Raw genomic sequence first — 14,738 nt, 5'->3', positions numbered from 1 at the left:
TCCAGTAAATCCATCACAGAGAGAAGGAAAGTAAGCCATTTATCACCTCAATATTCTGTTCACCTCATATGTTATTTGTTTACTTGCTTATCTGAGTTTTAAAAATCACTATTTCATTACTTGCTTATCTGACTTCCTATCTTTAAACATGGCTCACATGTACCTGCTACATGCAGTTTAGCCCTGGATTTTGATTAGAAATAAGAATTATAAACAACACACAGTACCTTTTATCTTTACAGAAAATGTGGTGCTATTTTTTCACTCTAGGAATGAAATAAGGATAATATGTTAGAGGTTGAATTGTCTCTCCCCCAAAAAATATGTTGAAGTCTTAACATAAATAGGAGTTTAACAGTTAGGTGCAGTGCCACACACCCGGAATCCCAGCAACTCAGGAGGCTGAGGCAGGAGGATCGCAGATTCAAAGCCAGCCTCAGCAAAAGCAAGGAGGTGCTAAGTAACTCAGTGAGACCCTTTCTCTAAATAAAATACAAAATAAGGCTGGTCAGTGGTTGAGTACCCCTGAGTTCAATCCCTAGTGCCAAAAAAAAAAAAAAAAAAGTATATATATATATATATATATATATATATATATATATATATATGTGAGTTTATCAGGTTCTTTGCAGATAAAATTAAGTAAAGATGATGTCAAACTGGATTAGGATGAGCCCTAAAACCATATTACTTGTATTCTTATAAAAAAGAGGTGAGGGCTAGTGATATAGTTCAGGGGTATGGCACTTGCGTAGCATACACAAGACCCTGGATTCAATCCCCAGCACTGCCAAAAAGAAAAGGAGAGATAGAGGAGAGACATGGCCACACAGGGGAGAAGATGATATAAAGATAGAACTAGAGATTACAGGGTGCATCTACAAGCCAAGGTAGGCCAAAGATTGCTAGCAACCACCAGAATCTGGGAAGAGACAGGAAGGATCCTCCCCAGTAAGCTGCGGAAATGGGGCTCTGGCCCTGAGATACCTGCCAGTTTGGGACTTCTTAGTCTTCAAGACTGTGAAAAAATTAATTTCTGTTATTTCAAGCCACAAGTTAGTTGAACTTTGTAACAGCAGCCCTAGAAAGTTAATACAGTTCACCGGAACTTAAGAAATGGAATCAATACAGAATGTGGAAGTTGAATTCCCACTGAGGATTACAAGGCATCTTCCCAGGAAAGCAGCAAAAAGTAGAGTCTCACTTCCTCTCCTGCCTCTTTCCTGTATTCTCCTTCTAGAATCCTAACAAAGGGGCCAGCTGGGTCTGTTGTTGCCTAGTTCATTACTCTCTGGTTACTCAGGAGAGCACATTCTATAGATGACTGGGGTTTTCTACACAAACAGAACAGTGTTGGGTACAACATTTAATAAATCTTATTAAATTGAACTAAATGACATCAATACATCAATTTGCTAAGGATCTTTTCTATTAAGAACTTTAAGACATTGGGTGCCTTGATGTGTAGCACAGTCGCCAAAATCATCATAACATCAAATTTGCAGATATTAGAATGCAAAGCAGCTTATTACACAATAAATCCATGAATTGAAAAATATATTTCTAACTACTAGCACATCCTCTTTTATTCTCTGTTAAAGTTTTTAAATTAACATGGCATCTTATTCTGATTCATAATATCTATGAAATAAATTCAAAATAAAGGTTTTTATGTTAAATGACTGGAGATCTAAATTTAATTTCTTGAAATGCCACCACATAGTTTATGCAAAGCATTAAAAGGAATAGAAAATTTTAGATATATTTATTATTACTTTACATGTATATATTAGGTCCTCAGAAAATCTCTTCAAATATATCAGCACATTATTTTCAACTTATTTTATAAGATTAAAAAAAAAAAAAAGAAGAAGAAAGAAACCAGGCTAGTATATACCAACATTCTACTCATTGATTCATTCAATTTTTTTTCAGCAGGAATTAGTCACCTCAAGTTCCTGGTGCTGTGCTGGGGAAAGTAAAAGAGATCTATAACTAATTCATTACAAGTACAAAAGGACCTGTAAGAGCTGCACATCCTATTTTTAGCTGTAGAATCAATTTCAGACTGCTATGCTTTCTAAAATTTCCTTTGATTTTATATGCATGAAAAGGAGGCTCATTTTCTCAGAACACCTGTTCATCTATACATTTTGGAGATGAGAATTGAGTTAATCATTTCTCATTGTTTTAACTATACTTCACAGAGTCACAGGAAGTGAACAGCAATATGAAGTGTAATAAATAATTCAAAAAGTATTCCTTTCCCCACCCCTTTAATTCTCTTCTTCACAATGTGTGGTATTTTCTGGCTGCCCCATTGTTGTTTTATGTGACTATGTGAAATATAAGAATCTAAGCTTAGGATTTAAATGAGATTCCTTTTTATTTAGGTTGAGTTTATTCAAAAGCAAAGCCTAAGTCAAGACCTTCGTGCAATTATTTATGGGGGACAGGCATGGTTCCAGAAAGCAAGAATGAGGTAGCAAGAGGAGTGAGACAGGGAAGGAAGAAAAGCCAGTACAGTCCAGGTATGGGTTGTAAAGGTTTCTGTATGGGCAATTGGTGATTCCACCAGGGCCTCTGGAGAAGCCAACAGAAACCCTTTCTGAGGTTCATGATTCAGTTAGACAAGAATCTGGAACAATCACCCTTTAGCTCCCAGTCCCTGTTGGGTGAGGACTGTCCCTGAAAGTGTTTACAACTTACCCTTCTGGGCTGTACTCTCAATTTCACAGAATCTCTGTGTCAGAAAGCAGAAAGACACACACATGTGCTTGTGGTTGGACTTTGTCAGAGCAAGGTGAGTTACACAAACCTGCCCACCTGCAGCAGTTTACTCAGAGGTGTGCAAGGCACCAGAGGTGAGGCAGCTCCTAGAGTTTTGTTTCAGGGAGATTTAAATTGGAGGAGTCTTCTTGGAGAAACTTACCAGTCCAAGAAAAAAGATTTATAGTTACTGACACTGGAGAAATCTCAACATGGCAGAGGCCATTAATTACCAACACTAATATCCATTCTCTACTTCCACTTTTGCAGTGAGTCCTCAATTTCATCAGAGATAACAATACATCCAGCTAAAAGACTATGCTTTACAGTCTTGCTTGCAGTTAGGTGTGGTCATATGTTTAATTTCTACACAAAATATGTAAGTTAAATGTTGTGTGGAGCTTCTCAGAAGAGACTGAATGTTTCCTTTTTCTTTTTTCCCTGATGCCTATAATGCAGATGCAATGGCTAGAGCTTGAGAAAACACCTGGACCATGAGACATTGAAATAAGAGAGTGGAACAACAAGGTAGATGTTCCCTACATCCCTGATGAGGAGCTGCTGCAGAACCATGGATCATGGAAGTTGGGCTTCTTTTATTTGAAGGAAAAATAAATTTTAATTTCATTAAGTCTCTGCTATTTGTTTATTTTTGTTGTGTTCAACTAAATCTCATTCTAATACACCACACAAAATGTGGGGGGCCTGCCCCACCTCCCTGCAGGGAAAGTCCTCAATTTACCAGCCCAGTCTATGTACATGAGAGCTTCCAGAGTCCGCTTTCTTATCTTGAATTCTAACAGATTGTACAACACAAAGTTACCAAGCATTTGAAAAAAGACTCCAATGTAAAAAACAGAGACCAAAAAAGAAACTTTGAGAAAATAGAAACAATCCTGGGAGTAAAAGTAAATGTCAAAACATTACATTCTCAAAAACAAAATAAAAGAAAAAAAAGATAATATTTTACTTCCAAAAATTGCCTAAAATGCAAAAAAGTAAAAACAAATGTAAACAGTTACTCCAAGAACTGAAAAGAACTTTTCAAAATCTGACAGTGAAAATATTCAAGAGGTAAGCTGGAGAGTAAAGTTGGTGGGAAATAGTAAAGGGCATATCAGATATCAAAACCCAGTTTAGTAGGGTCAATTGAGGCACATTCCAGGAAAATAAAAAGAGAAATTGTAGGAATGAATTATAGAAGAAATACTACAGGAAACTTACTTCTAATAGAATTTTCCATAATGAAAAGGCTCCTTTACTATCCAATATCAACAAAACACCCATATCAACAGACACAATTATGAAATTTAAGAATATCTTAAGGTAAAGAGAAAATTTCCAAAATTTTTCAAATTATCAAGAGTCCTAATAGAAGACTTCTCAATTACAACACTGCACCCTGCAAAGCAGTGGAACTTTGCTTTCAAAGTTCTAAGGGACATTGATTCCAGCCAGAGATTCTGTATAGAGCCACACTCTCAATCAAGTGTGAGGATGGAGTAAAGGGAATTCTTAGGCATGAAAGTATTCAAAATATTTGTTTTCCTTGCATTCTTTCTTAGAAAACTCCTTGGAGATAAACTCCATCAAAACAAGGAAGCAAGTGAAAAATGGGTAGAAATTAAATCCAGAAACTAAGGAACTACACAGAGTCACAACAGGAATTCTCTGGTTGATGACAGGATGACAGTTTTGCTACAGGTCCAAATTGAAGGCGACAAAATGTCTTCAAGGGGGGATATTCTGTAGTGTTTGATGATGATGATGATGATGATGATGATGATGATGATGATTATTATTTGTACTGGGGATTAAACCCAGGGGCACTCAACCACTGAGCCACATTCCCAGCTCTTTTTAAATTTTATTTAGAAGCAGGGTCTCGCTAAGTTTTTTACAGCCTTGCTGTTCCTGCTGTTAATCATTCCTATGGACTCTCTCCACCCATACGCCTTCTCCCTTCCTCCATGGGATTGATTCCTACTTTCTCCAAGAATCCATTGCCAGCCCCAATGTAAGCTGTTACCCAAATGAGGCCTCTGGGCCACGCCCATCAGCAGTGATCTGTCGGCTTTTGGTCCTTCTCAGTCTTGGTAATCAGACTGTGCCTCCTCTGCCTCTGTTTTATCCAACCTTCGTATTTGTGTAAGTCCAAGTTCTCCAGCCTGGCTGCAGTCACAGGGATAGGCAACACAGGAGCAGGCGCTTGATAAATATTTGATGTTTACCTTAGTTAAATACACAGTATGATTCCTGCCTGACTCAATTGCCTTTTCGGAATACCTCACTACCAAGATATTTTGAGTTTCTTCAAAAGAGAATCATTTTATAAACTCTAGAATTTATGAATAGAAAAATTACTTTGCAAGGAGAAAAGTAACTTGGAGTTTCACTGCACAGCGAATTTAATTCAATAGCGAATAATGTGTTTACCAAATAATCACCAAATGTGATTGTGAAATCAAGTCCATTTCAGGGGGAAAAAAAGCAAGTCATGACACACTTCATGGCAAGTGTCCTCTTCTGTTATTAATTAAATGATGATACAAGCCAATTCATGCCACGTCTCACTATTACTTTCTGAATTCTGTACAAACAGGAACAGGATTTAACTGAAGAGAAAGAGGAATGAAGAGCCTTCTGCCTCTATGTTTGCTTTTTGTAACATTTTCCTCTGCATTTCCTGCAGATCAAGAGGTGGAAAATGAGGAAAACATGCACCTGGCTCAGGTACTGTCTCAATAAATGTTACTAACAGCTATCAATAAAAAGTTCATTTTATTGCTTATCTCAGGACCTAAAAAGAGAGAAAATTCCTACAAGAGAGTTCAGAAATTTCTTGTAAGAAGGAGGTACCTGGCCTTTGTCTAGCTTTAAGGACATCAAGGGACTGGGTGAGAGGCAAAGGGCAGGCCAGGGTGGGGGAAGCAGAATTTGCTACAACTTTGAAGATAGTGAAGAATAGTGAGAGGAGGGGGTGGCCCTGCCAGGAGTGGAGATCTCCAGAGATGCATTTTAAGACAATTGGTAGGACCCAAATCTACAACTCAGAACCCCTATTTCTATATAAGTGAAAAGTACATTCCTTTAGAGATTTCTCCTAAAAGTCAGTCCAGCTTATTTGTTATATTTGCTTAAATCAAACAAATTTGAAAAAGGGATAATCGCCTATCTGTTCTAGAATTTGTTTTAAGGAAATACCAAAATGAAGATAATAGCAAAACTATGTGAGATGTGTCTCTATCAGGTAGAGGTTTCCTTCTGTTCTGTGGAGGTCTGGTCTTTTATGGGCTATGTGGTTTGGCTGATTCTAGTCACTCATAAATCAACCTATTCTTGGCATTGAAAGAACAAGGGTGACTCCTTTCTTTTCTCTTTGCTTTCTTCCTTTCATCTTTTCCTCATTATTTATTTTCTTGTTTTCCTCTCTACTGCCCAAAAGAATTTCAGGCCACCTTTGTCTTATCCAGAGATGGAGATTTGCTCTCCGGTAGTCTGTGCCTTTTTCTGTCTTTTTGGTCAGGCATATCTCAACCAGTTCTACTCTCTTGAAATAGAAGGGAGTCATCTTGTTCAAAGCAAGAACAGGAGTCTCTTAGATGGAAAAATTCAGGAAATGCAAGCATTTTTTGGATTGACGGTGACTGGAAAGCTGGATTCAAGTACTCTTGAAATCATGAAGACACCAAGGTGCGGAGTGCCCGATGTGGGTCAATATGGCTACACTCTCCCTGGATGGAGAAACCACAACCTCACATACAGGTAATGCATCTGCCAACGTAGGTCCACCTAATCAAAAGGAATATGAATATAAACCTCCAAGGAATGATAATAACAATCCTTTATTTTATTGTGCACCCTCATAAGCATGTCACTTAGAGGTGACCTATGCCATCCTCCCAACAAGCCCATGATGTAAGCACTACTATTACTTCCACCTTACACACAGAGAAACTGAAACAAAAGGTTATTGACCATAGCCAGGGTTACACAGGAGACTGGCTCCAGCAAATATACTCTAACCTCTAGGCTCTGCCACCTCTGTGAACTCAGGACCAGAAGCCCTGCCATCTAACTGCAGATGCCTGGGGGCAATGGATGAGTATGTGCAGAGAAAATGGGAAGGCACTGGAGCAGAATCACTCATGTTAGAGGTGTGTGTGTGTGTGTGTGTGTGTGTGTGTGTGTGTGTGTGTGTTGTTAAATCTCTGATGGGTCCCAGTGTGAATATGGGGTTTCCCTTTGACTCCTCAAAGAATAGGGGGTCATCCCATTGCCAGAAAAGGAACGATGTGTGTCCCCAATCTGAGAAAGTGGCAGTGACTTTGACCACCACTCTGGAACCTTTCTGACAAGTTCTTCCTTCATCTTACTCAGTGTTAGGACTTGAGATATAAGCTGGTTTCGCCAGACAGGAAATACAAACAAGTGAAAAATCTTTTCCAGAGTAACTCTTTGAGGGTCTTGAGTAAGAGTCTTAAAATAATGATATATATACATAAGACTGAATTCCATAAGACATTCAAGAAAATAAGTCTCAATTCTTTAAGAACATATTTATAATAATTCATATACAAGCAAATGCATGCATGAGATTAATGCCGTCCCACTGAGGGTGTGATCTTAGGGAAGTCATTTAATCTCTTTGTGCTCCCTTTGTTAAAGTGTTATAATACTACCTCATTCATAGAGAAGACGAAAGAATTGATTTAAATAGTATATGGAAAAAGTACTCCATTTAAATAAAGTAGTTTACAAATGTAAGAAAACAGTACCACACCAAAAATAACTGCAGCTCAAGATTGGTAAACCAGAAATGATTTTATAGTATGTGGGTGGATACATATATGTTTGATCAGGAATTGCTCAATTTTTGTTAATTTTTCAGAATAATGAACTATACTCCAGATATGGAACGAGTTGATGTGGATGAGGCCATCCAAAAAGCTTTAGAGGTATGGAGCAAGGTTACTCCACTAACATTCACCAGGATATCTAAGGGTATAGCAGACATCATGATTGCCTTTAGGACTCGAGGTAAGCCTTTCCACAGAGAACAGTGTGGCTATGTCATCTCAGGAGATTTTGAGCAGGCTGATCTCTCTCCCCCTGGATTGTATCTCGCTCAGTGCATGGCCGGTGTCCTCGCTATTTTGATGGCCCCTTGGGAGTCTTGGGCCATGCCTTTCCTCCTGGCCTGGGTCTGGGTGGCGACACTCACTTTGACGAGGATGAAAACTGGACAACCAAGGACACATCAGGTGAGTCTAATTTTCTTTATGAACCAAGCCAAATTATTCTAAAGAATATCTGAAAAGAAGAGCAGTGCAACGAGTTCCTTGTCCCTGTAGACTTCCCATTTCCCCACAGTTTCCCACATTCCAGGATGGATTGATGGAAGTGCGCAATATCTCTTCAGACAATGGTGCTCGTGATGTAAAGCCTTATCCACATAAAGTCTCTAGTCCTGCTGTGATCATTCTGCATTTATTCACATACTCCTTCATACCTCCACAATGCCTAAGGGTTCACCATGTGTCTAAAACTATACCAAGTGTTGTGTGGACCACACACAGTTGGCAGAAATTTCCCAGTCCTTCAGTGGGTCATGATCCTGTGTGATGTATAAGGCCTGTACCCACAAGCACACCTTAAAAGGCAGAACACATTATGTGTTGTATCAGTTGTAGAAGTCATCTCCTGCTTCCAAGTGCTATAGTATTTATTTATTTTATTTATAGTACCATCCATTTCTCAGTCTCCAGTTCAGTCCTTTTACTTATTCTGGATTAAATTCCCTGTGATATTATGAGTGCCAATTATTAGTATTGAAATATTTCCCAGATATAATGGTGCCTATATTATAAAAATTAACTGTTGTGCAGTAAGAGTTTTCTTCATTCCCTTCTCTAATCTTAGATGCAACCACTCATGTATTGACCTTTTCTATTTTATTAAGGGTTCAACTTGTTTCTTGTGGCTGCTCACGAATTCGGTCATTCCCTGGGACTCTCTCACTCCAATGATCAAACAGCCTTGATGTTCCCAAATTATGTCTCCATGGATCCCAGCAAATACCCATTGTCTCAGGATGATATCAATGGAATTCAATCCATCTATGGTGAGCAAAATTATCACTTTGAATGTATGTGAACTAAATAGGAAGTTTTTCAGAAAGGAAGTTGAGAAAAGGGCTTCTTGAAATATTATGAAGCAAAATTCACTTAGGTAAGGTCCTTGTGTAGGCCTGTTTCCTCATACCTTCTTAATTCAGTGTGGTATTTCTATTCTCATCAAAGGAGGTCTACCTAAGGCACCTGCCAAACCTCGGAGGCCCAGGGTACCCCATGCCTGTGACCCTGACTTGACTTTTGATGCTATTACCACCTTCCGCAGAGAAGTAATGTTCTTTAAAGGCAGGTAAACCCATTCCCTTAAACACCTCAACTTCCTAGGAAGAAATTTCTTTTCAAGGTTTTTTGGGGAAAAGTGGGAATCATGGGGATTGTGAAAATGTGTGCCTCTTACTTTAAAAACATTTTATCACTGCATGTACTAATGGAAGGTTTTACCACATATTTATCATAATCATATTTGATACACTAATTTTAAATACTTAAAGCAATTTTTGAATTACCATAATATAAGGAGATCAAGTAGAGTCTACTTTCAGTGACTTCTTGGCCAAAATAAAACACTGATCCCAGTGATATGTGGGAAGCAACTCATACCTGATTTCAGGAGCCTATTATTAAATTGTCAGGAATTCTGTAAACCAAATCATATTGGTAACTTAAGCTGTCTATAGCCAGAGTGATTACACATTGGAAAGCAGCAAATGTTCAAATTCAGAACTTTTCCCTTACCTGGAGAGCCAGTTGTTAGATATGCATTTGCACACCACTGACCATTTCTTAGTGTTGCATCAACAAAGTGTTAGCTGTAGTAGGAAATCTCTTTTTTGTTTGTGATTTATTGGATTTAATTGTAGCATTGTGTGTCAGTTATGTATAAATATGTATGATCATATTTTCAGAGAACAGTATCACAACATATATCATTTGATAAGGACATGCAGGCCAAAGGAACAAATCTTTGAGATTGGACTCTAGCTCTGTTATTACATGCCATTGTTACCATGCTCTAACCACCAGAGACTGACAGACTACCTGTTATGGATAACAGAGAGGAACTGCCTATGAGGGGAAGGGAATGGAAGACAGGAGCTTCTCGAGTATTATTCATAGATTCAGAACTTTACAGCCAGAGGGAAACTCTGAGGAAATATTTTGCCATGCCAATGATAATATCTCTTCATTCCACAAAACATTAGCATAGAAAAGTTCCTACTAGGGTGCTTGGTGTTAGCTTAGAATGTTGGGTGCTGCTGCAAAAAAGAAAGCACTCAACTGTTTCTACAATTATCACCAGTTGTTTGCCTAAGTACCCAAGACTGTGGATGAAAAAGTGGGTCCTGACCCTTGTGGTCCAAAGGGTAGAACTAAACTCACAACCACATAAATTTGCTGGGGAAAATTATGCTAATTCTCTAAATTATGTGAGTAAGATGCCAACCAAGTAAATAAAAAGCAAGCCTAAGATTGCAACATTTCCATCAACACAGATTCATAGGCTACATGTGTGAAGTGTTTCTTGTTCAACACAGGCACTTATGGAGGATCTATTACGATATTGCCAATGTTGAGTTTGAATTAATTGCTTCTCTTTGGCCATCACTGCCAGCTGATCTTCAAGCTGCATATGAGAACCCCAAAGATAAGATTCTGGTTTTTAAAGGTAAAATTGTCCATTGTGATTCCTCTGCTCCCTCTAGATGCCTGAACTAGACAGTGGGTATTAGTGTAAGAAATATAATCTTCCTGCATGAACCAAATGGATGGGGGTCCTGCACTAATATTAGGTTTCTGCCAAAAAGGACAACTATCCAAGGATTCTCTGAGGCTGTGAAGATAAACACCATACCAACTGCATAGGGACTAAAAGAAACCTGTGCGATTAAAAAAAAAGGAGTTAATCCATTAATCAATCTCTCTTTTATGTTTCCTTTTTGTAAGGTTGTCAAATTTGGCAAATTAAAATCTTGGATGCTATGAATTTCAAATAAACAACAATATTACTTTTTGTGATATGTATGCCCCCTGCAGTATTTTAGATATGCCAGAAATTAGTATTTATTTGAAATTCAAATTTAGCTTGTATCTTCTATTTAATCTGTCAATCTTACTTTTAACATGGACTTCATCTGATTATTACCCTTTGAGAGTATGTGGGGGTTAAAATTTAGGAGAACATGTCTAAACGCACTTGATAGTTTTGATAGAGTTGATTAAAAGCAATCAATACAGTAAAGCCAGTTGATAAGGATATACATATTATTGGCCTCAAATATTATTTATGTAATATTAATGAAATAAGCAGCTAAAACAGTGGTAAGAAGAAATAGAGACATGAAATTACCTAGTTTCTAAAGCACTGAAGCTGAGAGGAACCAGGCATTTAGTGATTTTCAAACTTCTTAAGATACCTACTTCTCCCTCTAGGAAACAGATCCAAAGATAATCACTTTCTCTGTTCCTAGATGAAAATTTCTGGGCGATCAGAGGGTATGCTGTCTTGCCAGATTATCCCAAGTCCATTCACACACTTGGCTTTCCAAGAAATGTGAAGAAAATCGATGCAGCCGTCTGTGACCACAGCACAAAAAAAACCTACTTCTTTGTGGGTATTTGGTGCTGGAGGTAAGTTTATAGACAATTGATCCTTTCCTTTTATTATGAAGAAAATTGTCCACAATAGCATCACTTTGATAAGACAAAAATAAAATGAATCTAGTCTTCTTTAAGTGAATTATGTCAAAGGCCATCTCTGGTCAATGCTATTTACCAAAGTAAAGGATGTTTCAATGAATCCAACAGTCTTCTCTAACTTAAAAAATAAACATAAAGTAAAATAATAAAGCTGGTGATGTCGACCAAATTGCCAATGACACAAACATATCCAGTCAAAATCTGGAACAGCTCCAAGCTGAGCCCTCAGTTTAATTTAACAATTCCTCAGAATAGCACCAGTCTGAAAAATGATATGGTCTTTTTCCCTGGTAATTTTTGTTTGTTTGTTTTCATGATACTATAAACATAGTATTGACCAAACATAATCTTGGTCATATTTTTATTATTAATCCCATTAGTTTCTTTCTATCAGGACTACCATTCCCCCATATCTCTGCTTGACTCTAAATTGAGCAGTAGGAGAATGACGCTCTCCCAAACAAACATTCAGTAGAAAACTTTCAAATTCATTTATGCAGGTATGATGAGATGACCCAAACCATGGACAGAGGATACCCACAGAGAGTGGTAAAACACTTTCCAGGAATTGGTCTCCGAATTGGTGCTGCTTTCCAGCGTAATGGTAAACATCAACACCTAAACTATTTAGCAAACTTGGGAGATTGTATTGACTGTAAGAGAAGGTAGCACAAAATCTTACACATTTTGATTTTAGTGTAAATTTACTATTCTTTAAGTACACACATGAAACAATAACATTAACCCTGTAGACACTGTATCACAAAGTCAGTAAGTGTTGAACTATTCTCTATGATAATATTTCAAACACATGTCAGAAGTACCAAAATTAGTTTTACTCATCATTGATTCAAGATACTCCCAAAGTGTGAAAAATAACTAAGCACGTGAACTGAACGATGATTCTTGGACTTCGATGTATGTACTTTAAGATACATAACTCGGGGTTCATGAATGAAAATGACAAATTCCACTTCTCTGAGAAAATAGAATCTGAGATGAGACCCAGGAATCTATAATTTTTAAAAGAGCCTCAGGCAATTTAGTGTGCACAGTCCAACTATTATATTTTCAAAGACAATGGCCTAGACCATGGCGTAATCAGGAGTCTTTGAGTGACACAATCTGTCATTACAATGATATCCAGCACAGAACCTCAAAATCTAAAACAGATAAATGTATAACAGCTTTAACAAAATGAAGATGTAAAGCCCAAAGCCAAACACACAAGGGTCTTCTTCTCCTCATGAGAATATTTTATTGAAACCTAGTTTAAGAACCCCTGGCATAGACCACAGTCTGGCTATAAAGGTAATAAGTCCCTTGAAACTTAAGCTTCATACTTTGGCTTCCTCTTCAGGAAAATTAAAATAATAGGGTTTTTTTCACATGACAGTAGAAAAGTAAACTGTATCTACATAATTCCACAAGTTTCTTTGTTCTTTGATGTTATTTGATTCTACATTCATAAAATTTACAACTATGGAAACATTATGTAGTTATGCACAAAAACTAATCCCAATTCTCTGTCTCTAGGTTTCTTCTATTTCTTCCGTGGATCAAAGCAATTTGAATATGATATTAAAGCAAAGAACATAACCCGAATAATGAGAACCAATACTTGGTTCAAGTGCAAAGAACCATTAGACTCATCATTTGATTTTAGTATCAAGGAGGAAGCTCATTCAGGAGGAGTAAAGATATTGTATCATAAAAGTTTAAGCTTGCTTATTTTCAGTATTGTTCATCTGCTGAAAAAAAGGTATAGTTATTGACAAATTCATATACTCCAAATACACTTCAAGAAATCTCTTAATCAGAACCATTCCTCAACAGAGAATAGGACCATTCTTGAACATCAAGTTACCAAGTTATCCCAGTTCTAAATGCCTTTGAGGTTGAGATCCAACATCTTGAGCTACCTGATCCTTTTAAGAGGACATTATTAGGAATAAAGAAAATCTCTGACTGTACTTCAAGCCTTTTTCATGATTTGTGGATGTGAAAAAGTAAGGCATTTTTTATAACCAAATACTAAAGACATTTATTAAACCATTTGCAGCATTCTATTTGGTCTGGTTCTTTGGTATTCGAGAGACCCAATAACTGCATCCCTCATCCCTATGCACATTCTGAATTCACCAATCAAATAAGTTATTCCACCTCCCAAAGAAAAGGGTGAGAAATTGGGCAGACACAGGATGCATAACACTAGAGACAATTCCCCAACAAGTAAGGCTCTAAGAAGAGAAGGATAGAAATGTTCCCCCTACTCTCCCAAACATTGACCATTTAACCATTCCTTAGAGAGGTTAAAACCAGGTTTTGTGCACACCAACCTCACATACAAAAAATGTAAGGCTCTCTCCCTTGTGTCTGAAATCTGTGGGTGGCCCTTGAGTCTGGGATAGAAAGTTCCTGCCCTCTTTGTTCCATCATGTATTCATCGAGTTTCTAAATTCTTATGATAAAGTTTTACATTTATAACCTCCATGCTAATCAGTTAGCAAAACTCTTCATGAAGTTTCTCACCCAGAAGATGAGAAATTGTCAGTTGAATTTGATTCTGAAGGGGTGATATATTGAGTGTGTATTAACCAGTACAAATGAATATTGAAAATCTCATGAACGATAAACGTAACAGACAATTATCTTGTCCCTTCTGGTTCTCTCAAGGGCATGTGACCAGGTCTGGAAAGAAAGCAACAGCTTTAAAAATAAGCATGAACAAGTCTACACTGACAAGTGTCATTCACTTTGGAGATCTGAACAGCTGAGGTGGCACAGAAATCAATTCACACAGAGATGATCTATTTTAATTTTTCTTGCCTGATGACAAAGAGAAACATATCATAATCTTTCTATTGTTTTTCATGGGTGAACTCTCTTAAAACACTCACCTGAATGAATCGTTTGTTTCACAGAAGAATAGGGTGAGGTTCTTTGGTCTTGAAGTTATTTGAAACACACAACATATTTTCAGTCCCCCGTTTGTCTTCAGGTATAGAGAGTTTTAAAGAGGGAAAATGGTAGTTAAAAAATATCCTTTCTGGATGCAATGGCACATACCTATAATCCCAGCGGTTCGGGAGGAAGGAGAATCCCCAGTTCAAAGCCAGCCTCAGCAACTTAGCAAGG

General features: G+C 37.5%; 1 protein-coding gene across 3 annotated transcripts; it reads left to right on the top strand.

Moving 5' to 3' along the window:
* Positions 1 to 4,870: 4,870 nt before the first annotated feature.
* On the top strand, positions 4,871 to 13,669 carry Mmp27 (matrix metallopeptidase 27). 3 transcript variants are annotated; one of them, XM_047517555.1, is made up of 11 exons: positions 4,871 to 4,917; positions 5,372 to 5,502; positions 6,296 to 6,534; positions 7,661 to 7,809; positions 7,902 to 8,033; positions 8,732 to 8,893; positions 9,072 to 9,192; positions 10,439 to 10,569; positions 11,372 to 11,531; positions 12,101 to 12,204; positions 13,137 to 13,669. In XM_047517555.1, the coding sequence occupies exons 2-11, from the start codon at positions 5,401 to 5,403 to the stop codon at positions 13,373 to 13,375; spliced, it is 1,539 nt and encodes a 512-aa protein (XP_047373511.1). In that variant the 5' UTR covers positions 4,871 to 4,917; positions 5,372 to 5,400; the 3' UTR covers positions 13,376 to 13,669. The 3 variants fall into 3 exon arrangements, with proteins under 3 accessions (XP_047373511.1, XP_047373512.1, XP_047373513.1); XM_047517556.1 differs by lacking the exon at positions 10,439 to 10,569 and having other exon boundaries at positions 9,072 to 9,188; XM_047517557.1 differs by lacking the exons at positions 9,072 to 9,192; positions 10,439 to 10,569.
* Positions 13,670 to 14,738: the final 1,069 nt, after the last annotated feature.

This window comes from Sciurus carolinensis, chromosome 11, assembly GCF_902686445.1.
Source record: "Sciurus carolinensis chromosome 11, mSciCar1.2, whole genome shotgun sequence".
Lineage (NCBI taxonomy): Eukaryota > Metazoa > Chordata > Mammalia > Rodentia > Sciuridae > Sciurus > Sciurus carolinensis.
The sequence above is the reverse complement of the archived record's forward strand: the minus strand, read 5'-3'. Positions and strand labels throughout refer to the sequence as shown.

Excerpts from the sequence above, each read along its gene's own strand:
- Mmp27 (XM_047517555.1), top strand. The coding sequence starts at position 5,401 with ATGAAGAGCCTTCTGCCTCTATGTTTGCTTTTTGTAACATTTTCCTCT. Across the intron at positions 7,810-7,901 it reads GATTGCCTTTAGGACTCGAG|TGCATGGCCGGTGTCCTCGC; the intron begins GTAAGCCTTTCC and ends TATCTCGCTCAG. Across the intron at positions 8,034-8,731 it reads GACAACCAAGGACACATCAG|GGTTCAACTTGTTTCTTGTG; the intron begins GTGAGTCTAATT and ends TATTTTATTAAG.